This window comes from Monopterus albus, unplaced genomic scaffold, assembly GCF_001952655.1.
Source record: "Monopterus albus unplaced genomic scaffold, M_albus_1.0 scaffold550.1, whole genome shotgun sequence".
In the NCBI taxonomy this organism is placed as follows: Eukaryota; Metazoa; Chordata; class Actinopteri; order Synbranchiformes; family Synbranchidae; genus Monopterus; species Monopterus albus.
Genome location: NW_018128430.1, coordinates 45,758 through 57,756, shown reverse-complemented (window position 1 = coordinate 57,756; position 11,999 = coordinate 45,758). Strand labels below are relative to the sequence as shown.

Below are 11,999 nucleotides of genomic sequence, written 5' to 3'. Positions count from 1 at the left end.
CAAGTTTTGTAGACATCATCCCTTGTTTCCTTGGTTTGTATTTTCTGTTCACCCATGGCTGCTTTAATCACATCCACATCTCGCTGGGTAAATTGCAAACTCGTTTTTATCTCCTGTATTTCTCTGGTCATGTCGTCGAGTCTCTTGTTATTTGTCTCCATAAGTAGTTGCACAAAGCCTTTGAAGTTGTCCTGTTGTTGGCTCAACAGTGCGGTGTACATCCGCTTCTGCTGACTCAACATCTCTGTTACTTGCGCTGCTGAAATATAATCCTCTTCTGCTTCAACATCCTCATTCACTTCTGATTTATTAGCTCTTTTCCCTCTTGGAGGCATTTTAATAGTTGTAGAATTTGTTCAAAGACTCTCCACTTCGAGCCCCCGGATGAACAGCGGCCGATGATATCCCCTCTCTTTCCTCATGTCCACTATCATCTCCTTCGTCTTGTCCATGTTGAGGGTGAGATTATTGTCCTTGCACCATGACACCAGACCAGCCCACTTTCCTCTTGTAGGCTGCTTCGTCCCCGCCAGTGATGCAACCTATCACTGCGATGTCGTCCGCGAACTTCAGGATGATGTTGTCTTTGTGGGAGGCGACACAGTCGTGGGTGAACAGGGTGTAGGGGATGGGACTGAATGTTCATATTTTCAGTTTCCTCTTTGCTTTTGTGGTACTTGTTTGTTTTCTTGTAGAGTTTAGAAGTCCCGTAGTCTAAAGACTACGGGAGGAGGGAAGGTAGTGGTTAAAAACAAACAAGTTACCAGTCCAGAGGCAATATGTAATAGAATAGTATGTAGTTCATATATAGATATTATTTGTAATAGTTATGTAAGGGTGAGCAATGACCTTATATAATTTGGTCAAGATGTTTCCTGTTTTGGGTACATCTCAGGGTGTTGTCTCCTAAAACTGGAGACAGGAAGCTAAGTTTGGAAATTGACGTAACAGCCTAAAGAAAGCTGTGGATAAAACAGTGAGGCAAAAAGGTGTAGAGAAGAAGAAAAGGATGGTGCAGCAGTTGTGAGAGTGAGCTTGGACCCGGCCGGCCGGGGGGACCCTGTGACCAAGACTGACTGGTGCTGTGATAATCTTATTTAATACTGTACCTATTCCATTGCAGGAGGAGTGATTCTGTTCTCTGTTCCCTAACTATTTAACTACTACTCTGTTCAGAATAATTGTAATATTAAATGATTACTTAAATGGGGATGATTTGTCTGAAATTAATTTAGTCGGTATCACATTCTAGCCATGACAGATGCTAACGAGCTGAAGGATCGCCTTGAAATTGCCTGAAATCAAGTGCTGACACAGCTGAAGGATGCGAAGAAATGGCTGAAGGTCTTTGTTGAAATAGTTGAGAAGAAATTGTTGCAATTCTTTGTTGAATAATCTGAAGGATGAGATGGAATAAATACAAGCAGGGCAGGAATGTCATTCAAGAGCTGAACATGTTGATACCTGAATGGCTTTTCTAGATTATCAATGACAATCCATGTTTAGTTAAGTAAAGTATTCAAAATATAAAGAATTATGTTTAGATTTTAAGGCATTGATAGTTTTGTGTGAAATCAGTGTGTAATTACAAACATTTTGTACTTCCAGTGCCGATAGCTATGGCGACCGTGGTCACTCGCACTCTTGTGTTTGTTGTTTTTCTTTGTTTTCTTGGTCTTTTGCAACTCATCCCAGATTACTTTTACCAGAGAACAACCGTTAGATATCAGAGAACTCACACCAAATTACCTTCCTCCGTTTTTTGTGAACGAAGAATGCAGTATGGACATTCTGATCGGGGGGCAGCAGCGATATACGGCACCTGCCGCCGGCGTTGAAAATGCTCTGGCGCTTAGGTGCGGTTACAACAGAGGGGAACATGGACCTCACTCCCATCTATTCACCTGCCTAATCTCCGCTCCCTGGTCAACAAAATGGATGAAATTCTTCTCGTCAACAGGACAAACTCTGACTTTGCATGCTCTGCTGCTTTGTGCTTCACAAAGATCTGGATCAGTGACTCGATCGTGGACAGCGCAATTCGAATACCGGGTTTCAAAGCTGCGAAGCCTGTAATCAAAACAGTGAAGAGCTGGACTGCACAGATTGGAGTGTATTTGAGACTGCAGCTACAGACCTGGATGAACTCAATGACACCATGACATCTTATATCAGCTTTTGTGAGGATGTGTGCGTGCCCAACAAGTCCTTCTGCACATATAACAACAAGCCCTGATACATAATGAGCTGGTAGTGTAATCTAACAAACACACCAAACAAAGCATGCTACCATGTGCACGTGCACACATACACACAAGAAGCCCTGGTTCACAGCCAGATTCAAGCAGCTTTGTCATGCCAAAGAGGAGGCAGAAGTGGGGACAGGACTCTGTACAGCCAGGCCATGAACACACTGACAAGGGAGATCAGAGCAACAAAGAGGAGCTACTCTGAGAAGCTGAAAGCTCAGGTTTCAGCCAACGACCCCTCGTCTGTGTGGGGAAGCCTGAAAACCATCACTGGCTATAGAAAACCCTCCCACCTGCTGTGGAGGACTGTCAACTGGCAGACGACCTGAATGTGTTCTACTGCAGGTTTGACAATCATCACTCCCCCCTCACCCTCCCCACTTCAGACCCAGCAGCTGCTCCCCTGACAATCAACATCCTTTCCTCCAGCCCCCCACCTCTAACGATCTGTGAAAATTACATGCGTGGCCTCTTTAAGGCGTGGCGACCGTGGTGCAGTGGGTAGAGCAGTCATCTCCCAACCAGAAGGTTGAAGGTTCGAATCTCAGTGCCTCCAGTCCACGGGTCTAGTGTCCTTGGGCAAGACACTGAACCCCCCGTTGCCCCCAATGGTTAGAGCCATCGGTTGAGGTGGCGCCGCAGATGGCTGCCATCGGTTCTGTACTGGAGACAAATTCCTTGTGTGTAACATACTTGGCCAATAAAGGTGATTACCCTTATCCTTAAAAGACAAAAGATCAGAAAGGGACCAGGCCCAGATGGTGTGACACCCTCCTGCCTGAAAGTGTGCACTGATCAGCTGGCTCCATCTTCACCACTCAGCACTTATCTTCAACAGGTCACTAGAGCTGTGTGAAATCCCCTCCTGCTTCAAACACTACACCATCATTCCAGTCATTCAGTCTGGAATGACTGCAGACCTGTCGCCCTGACATCTGTAGTTATGAAGTGCTTTGAAAAACTGGTGTTGGCCCACCTGAAGGACATCGTAGACCCCCTGCTAGACCCCTGCAGTTTGCCTACGGGGCAAACAGGTCAGTGGACAATGCAGTGAACATGACACTGCATTACATCCTGCAACACCTAGACTCCCCAGGGACCTATGCACAGGCCCTCTTTGTGGACTTCAGCTCAGCATTCAACACCATCATCCCGGACATCCTCCACTCCAAGCTGACCCAGCTCGCTGTACCTGCCCCCACCTGTCAGTGGATTATGTGCTTTCTGACAGACAGGAAGCAGCAGGCGAGGCTGGGGAAAACCACATCCAGCACCCGGACAATAAGCACAGGCACCCCCCAGGGATGTGTGCTCTCCCCTCTGCTGTTTTCACTCTGCACCAATGACTGCATCTCGAAGGACCCCTCTGTCAAGCTCCTTAAGTTTGCTGATGATACAACAGTCAATGGTCTCATCCGAGACGGTGATGAGTCAGCCTACAGATGGGAGGTTGAGCAGCTGGTCCTGTGGTGTAGTCGCAACAACCTGGAACTGAACACGCTCAAAACAGTGGAGATGACAGTGGACTTCAGGAAGAGCCCCCCCACCATACCCCCCCTCATTGTACTTGACAGCACTGTATCAGCAGTAAAGTCCTACAAGTTCCTGGGCTCCAGTATCTCCCAGGACCTGAAGTGGATGTCCAACATCAGGACCATCACCAAGAAGGCACAGCAGAGGATGTACTTCCTGCGCCAGCTCAGGAAGTTTGACCTGCCCCAGGACTTGCTGATACAGTTCTGCAGAGGAATCATCAAGTCTGTCCTCTGCACCTCCATCACTGTCTGGTTTGGCTCAGCAACCAAACAGGACAAGTACAGACTTCAGCGAACAGTCAGGACTGCAGAAAAGGTCATTGGTGTGAGCCTGCCCTCCATGGAGGACCAATACACCACACGGGTCAAAAGGAGGGTGGAGCGGATCACTGCTGACCCCTCACACCCCGGACACAATCTGTTTGAACTCCTCCCCTCTGGGTGGCATTACAGGTCACTGTGCACCAAGACAACCAGGAACAGGGACAGTTTCTTCTCCCTGGCTGTCACTGATGAACGCTTAACCAATGACTATATGATTGGACAATAAACCTCAGTGCAATACCTGTGTATATACATTGTACAGATTATACAGACCCATACAGGTCTCTAGTTCTTAAGTACTCTGTTTTATCCCTATTTATCTAATTTCAGTGAACATTCCTTTGTTGTCTGCATTGTTACTGTCTGTTTATATTGCTTATTTTTGTTATATTACACAGCCTTATGTTGGTTTACTGTTTGCACATTGAGAGCCGATGTACCAGAGTCAAATTCCTTGTGTGTACAAGGACAATAAAGCAGATTCTGATTCTGATTCTAATTCTGATTGTTCTGTTAAAAGCAATGATGGAATTTTGATATTTCAGTCAGATGTGAGTTTCTTGTATTTTTGTTACGTACTGAGATGGTTTAGTTTTCTAGAAAAGAGGAAGTAGAATCCAAGGCTGGATCACAGTGGGGCGGAGGCCAGTTACAAGCAGTAGGCTTGGACTGACAGTAAAAAATATGCAATACTTCAGAACAATATGATTTTGCACGCCAAATAAGGTATTAACTGCAAACTGCAACATCTGGTTGGATGAGAGGACAAAGGCTACTGACCAGAACCATATAAAAAGCCAGGCAAAAAGAGGAACGGAGAGTCTTTCCATGGCTGCAGCTGGAGGCTCTGTCCGTTTGACCATCTGACTTCCAGGAGACCGAGGACTGCGGGGGGCAGTCTGTGAAGAGGAGCCCCTCTGGGGCACGCCTATGGGAGTGAGATGCATGCCGACGAGGGAAAAAGAGCCCCTTTTCTGGGTGCTTGGACACAGGTGTTCAGCCTGTTGGAGTGAGATGCATGCTGACGAGAGAGAAAGAGCCCCTTTTGTGGGCGCTTGGACACAGGCGTTCGGCCTGTGGGAGTGAGATGCATGCCAACAAGGGAGAGAGAGCACCTTTTCTGGGTGCTTGGACACAGGCGTTCGGCCTGTCAGAGGAGGAAGATGCATGCCGACGAGGGACAATGAAACTGTGGCAAAGCCTCACAGCAGGGAAACTGAATTCCTGCTTCAAAGATGATTGGCCTAGTGGGGAAAGGATGGCTTGAAAAGAAGACAGTTTTAGACATTTTCATGTCTTTATGAAGATTTGGACCAAAAGAAGAGGGTTTATAGACATTTTCATGTCTTTTATGCTTTCCTGAGTCACAGAAGATTTGACCAAAAAAAACATTGTTTATCTGAATTTGTCGTATTTCTCTCTTTGAGAATTTTGAGGATTGAACTGGATGAGCTTTGATATTTTTGTTTATAAATCCTTTTCCTTATGAAGGCTTGAATCATGGCAAAAAGGAAAATGAGGAACAAATGATTGCCCAATCCGCCACCGCCCTACCCAGAGCCAGCTGAGAGCCTGATTGTGAGAAAAATCTTTGTTGTTCAGAACAAGAGCTTAGCTCAACCATAATAATTTTAATCAGTATTATCATTTTAGAATTATGTTTAGTAATAGCAGTTGGTTTATTTAGATTGTAAGCAAATCAAGACAATTAATGATGATTTTAAGGTTTATATTTTATTGCTTGTTGCTTTGCTGTAGCTCTGTTAATCTTCTATATAAAATTCCTGAAAAGGTTTAATACTCTCTGTGGTTATTGAGTCAAGTTTGATGTTATTGACATTCTTATGATTTTAGTGGGTTTACACTTTTAAATGGTAATTGTTAAAGTTGCACATATTGCACAATTCCCAGTGAGTGTGATTACCCAAGTCTTAGTGAGTGTCTGAGGTTGCATAACAGTTCACAGGGTTGAGAAGGCCAAGATTGAACTGCTAAAATAATTTTAGACAGATACATCAGAAAAGGGTTTATCTAAAATATCAAGTTGTTTACTTGTTACATAATACATACTATTCTTTAAATATCCTATCCTTAACATCTTATGTCAACTAAATACTGTGCAAAACAAATATGGTCTTAAGTGTACAGTGACACGGCTTTCATTGGTTATTTCAGACTAAATTTAACACTTCCTCAAAGAGCCAGAGTGTACTGGTTTATAAAAGTTTCTCAGTACAGTAACATCTGAGGGTTTAAGGAGGTAGCTGCCACAATAACTGCAGGTTGTTATCATTTGGGAGCTTTGGGGTCTTATCCTGAATTAATAACATGAAAGGGGGTCTGCAGGGAACTCTGTTTGCAGGTTCATGGTAGTCAATTACTGAGTGAATATCTCTGTCTTACAGCCTCAAGCAGTGTTTGGAGCTTTAATATGTTCCAAATATGCCATCTTAGTGGGAGAGGTTAAGCTTTATTCCTATGTCCAGGGGTTAGCATATTGTGGCCTTCATACAGTTTCCACCTATTGACTTTGGTGAGCCCTTAACTTTTCCTCTAGCACCCAAGGATGTCCAATTCTTAGGTGTCTACTTGCAAAACTGACGTTCCAGTCTCCTTCAACTGTACTTTGTGTTTAACACTATATGACAAATGTTAGGAAGCTAACATTCTAACATGTTGAAGATGGTAACCATTATACCTGCCCAGTATCAACATATTAGTCTTTGGAACCATGTTATGATGCTGATATTAGCATTTAGCTCAAAGCTGTGCTGTGCCTCAGTACAGGCTCCTGGAGATGCTATCATGGCTGCAGACTCTTAATCTTTTTTCAAATGCAAAAGTACAATAAAATTCAACAAATTTGCATTTCTTCGAATCTAATATTATACAGTTTAGATTAAGAAATGCAGATAATTTTTACATTGTGGACAAACGTCAAAGATCGATCATGTAGCTAGTTAGTAAAAGGGAGTGAACCTGACGGACAAAATCAAAATGACCCACCTTAAAGAGGAAATTTTTGCGGTGGTCAGGACCACTGTGATGAACCATAATAAAGTCTGGCTGCATGATCCGTCTCTTGTTACACAACTCAATGAGAGCAGACACCGGGTGCTTCCCTGTTCACAGATGAAAGGGCAGAATAAGAGAACGGGGCACACAAATATCCTACAGAGCCAGGGATATCAATACATGTCATTTGTATTCATTTAGACCAAAACTGTCATCATAACCAAGTGAAGATCGCTTTTATCTGTATAATCTGTATAATTTTGATGTTTAAATTTTGAAAAATTTTGATCTGGTTCAGTGCTTGAATTACAGTGAAGTCAGGAGGAGTTAGCTACCCCAAAAACCTCCTGGAGAGGCAACAAAATTTCAGGTTTTGGACAAAAAAAAATCTCTCTGATCATTACATAATATATTTCAGTGATTATAAAAATTTGATAAAATTCTACAAACATACTTTCAGTTTGTCATTACTCATTAGATTGATGTAGTGTAGAACAATGTCTGTGCAGATTCTCAGTCATCCAGGTCATAGTAAACTGAAAAAAACCTTAGAAAAAATCAACTGGACTTAAATTTCTAGATCGAAGACTTTTCAGAGTGGACCAGAGTCAGCAGTCCACCTCCACCTGAAGGACAAAGGACATTCTTTTGAGGACAGTGAAGTCCAGATCCTCTCCAGAGAACATCGCTGGTTTGAGAGAGGAGTTAAGGAAGCTATTTTTGTAAACTATTTTTTACAAAAATAGCTTCACCCCTCACTAAATAGGGGTGGTGGACTAAGACACAACTTGTCTTCCATCTACAATCCTGTTTTGAGATCTCTGCCCAAACATGCCCACCAGGACAATAGGCGTCGGTTGACAGGGGAGGATTCAAAGACAGGTAACGACTCTCACCGATACTGGGCTGCAACGACTCAGTCGTTAAGGGACATTGTTGGCCTTCAAAGGACTGAAACACTACCGAGGGGGATAAATATCTCCGGCTCAACACCAGTCAGTCAGAACTGATGAAGCCTCTTGGATGAGAGGTGAAACGTCTTCACTCTAGAAATCTAAGTCCAGTTGATTTTTTCTAAGGTTTTTTCAGTGTAGAACAATGGGAAAAATAAAATATTAAATAAAGTGTGTCAAAAACATGAATATATTTTGAAGCTGTTGTACTTTTCCTTGCCAGTGTAACTGGACTGAAATCATAAATAAATGCCAGTGTGCCAGTTATAGTGTTCTAAAATATCTCTATACTATCTATATGTTTCGGTTGTTTGTCCTAGCTGTTTAAACAAACCCACAAGGTAATAGCACCGTCTACATCAGGAGCTAATAGAGACGTCATTAAAATACCAACTAATAATGTAACCACAACCCTGTCAGATTGTAAGTTAAAAAAAAACACCATGTGTTACTTGGGTTCTTGCTACTTCCTGTCTGAATCCTCAGTGAAATATACAATTTAGTTGATAAATCTGTTTCTTCCAAGAACTGTACTGTTAGAATCATAGAACATTACTGACAAAGACAAAACTTTATTTTATACAGGACCTTTCTTATTAAATGTAATTTAAGCAGCTAAATCAGCGTATGAAAAAGAGATTATTTTGGCCAGTGGAGAATACTTTTTTAAATAATCACTAGCTGAATTGTGTGTGGCAGATGGCCATCGGGGACTAAGACTTGACATTAAGACAGTCATGAGTTTATTTCTCTATATGTTTCTCTTTCATGTTATCATGTATTAATTTTTGTCAACATGTACAATAAATTTTGTCATAGCGCCTGTTTTCAAAAATGACCCTTTAGTTAGATTTACTCATGTATTTTTTGCAGTAAACAAAGAGGCCCTCACTGCTGACAGTATTTCAGCAGCTTCATATGTGAAAGGAAGTTAATGGAACAAGGATAAGGGGTTTCAGCTACAAAATTTTTGCAGGACTCTACTGAGATTTATGTTCACTGTACATGGTGTGACTGTTTAGAGTGTATGTTACCCATTAGGTCTTTGGTTACCACCAGTCCTCCTGTCTGCTTCTGTGGCTTCTCTCCTTCAGCAACTAGTCCTGAAACAAAAAAAAATTATCATCTCTACCAACATTAGCATTAGTGCCATTATTTGTCATCAATATAACACTGCATCCCTAAAGAACAGAATGTATCAGTCAGAATGGGCTTGTGCATTGACAGCAGTGTGATAATAAGTTACTACTGTGAACCAGTAAGTGTAGCCTCACACCATGCGTGCACGATGAGGCTTGAGAGGGGGACTTAAATTTTCAAGGCATGCGAGTGAATAGTTTTATCTTCCGATGTAACGCCCCAAATCATCAGAAAGAAAAAACCCATTTCTACAGCATCAGGGCAAAGCTGCAGAAGGCTGAGGTGAGGCATGGGCCACTGTTCCCCACTGTACTCATCACTACCTAGGGTGGGAAAACAAGCATATTTCAAGACTGTAGTGAAGGATGTAACACAGAGAAGTAATAAGCACTGCTACTTATACTGCTTTCAGAAAAGAAGTGAAGTCCTGACATGGTCATTAGGGTAGGCTGTGTGCATGTGAAAAGGGCATGGGTGGGAAATAATAGGATAAGGGTAATCACCTTTATTGATCAAGTATGTTACACACAAGGAATTTGTTTCCGGTACAGAACCAATTTTATTGGCCAAGTATGTTACACATAAGGAATTTGTTTCTGGTACAGAACCGATGGCAGCCATCTGCGGCGCCCCCTCAACCGATGGCTCTAACCATCAAGGGGGTTCAGTGTCTTACCCAAGGACACTTCAACACGTGGACTGCCGGCACCAAGATTCGAACCTTCAACCTTCTGGTTGGGAGACAACTGCTCTACCCACCGCACCACCGTCACTTCCCCCAGTCCGGGGAAGTACACTTGGACATTATCCTGCATGTTCCCCGTACCAACATCTATACACTCAACGACCACTTTATTAGGTACACCTGTACAATTGTATGCAATTCACTGCAACACCTCTGCCTTAAGGGGCAGCTGTGGCTCAGGAGGGAAAGCGCTCATTCCCTAACTGTAAGGTTGGCAGTTTGATCCCCGTTCTTCCCAGTCCACATGTCTAACTGTCCTTGGGCAAGACACTGAACCCCAAGATGCTCCTGGCCAGGGCAGTGTCATCGGATAAGTGGAAGAAAATGGATGAATGGATGGCTGGATCATTGCATCATGATTAACATCTGTTTAACATACAACAAACAGGCATTGCTGGACATCACCAACTCACACAGCCACTGGGAATTTACTGGTTTCATACCACCGGAGCTACAACTCATTGTCCGCTCCCGCAACAACAACAACAATCACCATCACCCTCAGGGAGCCCCCGGAGCACCAGGCACAAGCGAGCAGGCTGAAATCAGGAGAGCGACCCGGGCAAGAGAGGAGGGGTCCATGCTAGGCTAAAAGCCTACCTATCCGCCACTACCTAGCCTCTTCCTAGCTAACGTACAGTCCCTGGAAAACAAACTAGACAAGCTTAAGAGCTAGGATTACAACACAACAGGAACTAAGAGAATGCTGTGCTCTAATTCTCACCGAGACTGGCTTTCTGACAAAGTCCCAGATTCCGTGATTCAGCTACAGACCCACTCTGGGAGACCGCACTGTAGCTTCGGGGAAGGTAAAAGGAGGCGGTGTGTGTGTGTTTATCAATAACTCGTGGTGTAGAGATATATGGACTGTTTATCAGCACTGTTTGCCAGATGTGAATTTTTCGTTGCTGAAATGCCGGCCCTATTTATCTAGCAAGAGAGCATAGCGCTGTGTTTTTGGCTGCTGTGTATGTTAGCCCAAGAGCTAATCCCTCTGCGGCTCTCAGCAAACTCCATGACATCATCAGTCCGATGCTGTATTTATCACTGCAGGAGACTTTAACCAGTGCAATTTACGGACTGTACTTCCTAAATATTACCAACAGGTGAACATTCCCACCCGGGGCAAGAACACTCTAGATCATGTTTACAGTAACATACGTGGTGCATACAGGGCCTTACCCTGCCCCCACCTTGGATGCTCAGACCACATTTCTTTGTTCCTGTATCCAGCTTACAAAGACTGAAACAAACAAACCCTGTCACCAAACAAATTAAACTCTGGACCCCAGAGACTGAAGACACCCTGCAGGGCTGTTTCGCCCAGACAGACTGGGATGTGTTTAAAGCTGCAGCCACCTTGGAGGACTTTTCTGTCAGCATACAGGATGATGCTGAGTATGTGACCGGGTAAATTAGTACCTGTATTGACAACACTGTGCCACCCAACCCCCTTTCCACTAACTGTCTCACCAGGCCAGGTACACACAGTCCTGAGGAAGATCAACCCCCACAAAGCAGCAGGACCGGACAACATCCCTGGGAGGGCTCTCAGGGCATGTGCCAAGGAGCTGGCTGATGATCCCACCACCATCTTCAATCTCTCCCTCAGCCAGAGCATCATTCCCACCTGTTTTAAGACCACAACCATCGTCCTCCTTCCCAAGAAGAATCTGGTCATCTGCCTGAATGACTACAGGCCAGTGGCACTCACCCCAATCATGAAGTGTTTTGAGAGAGTGGTGCTGGCTCGCATCCAGAGTATACCGGACACCCTGGACCCGCTGCAGTATGTCTACCGGCCCAACAGGGCCACCTCAGACGCCATCGTGGCTGCCCTCCACTATTCCCTTTCTCAAAATGGAGACTCTTACATCAGGATACTCTTCAATGACTACCGATCTGCCTTCAACACAGTTGTCCTCCACAAACTCACCCATAAGCTGTCCACACTGGGTCTGTACCCCACCCTCTGTGACTGGCTCCTGAACTTTCTGACTGGCAGGCCCCAGACTGTCAGGATCCCCCACAGGGATGT

At 44.1% G+C, this 11,999-nt stretch overlaps 1 protein-coding gene across 2 annotated transcripts in view; it reads right to left on the bottom strand.

Annotated features, from left to right (window-relative positions):
- The window catches only part of sonb (SON DNA and RNA binding protein b), a 58,691-nt gene that overhangs the window by 24,827 nt on the left and 21,865 nt on the right, over window positions 1-11,999 (bottom strand). For both annotated transcript variants that reach the window (XM_020588529.1, XM_020588530.1), the window contains exons 9-10: window positions 9,111-9,179; window positions 7,115-7,230 (exon numbers count right to left, since the gene is read on the bottom strand). In XM_020588529.1, coding sequence (XP_020444185.1) covers window positions 7,115-7,230; window positions 9,111-9,179 — 185 coding nt within the window. The remainder of the gene's footprint in view (window positions 1-7,114; window positions 7,231-9,110; window positions 9,180-11,999) is intronic.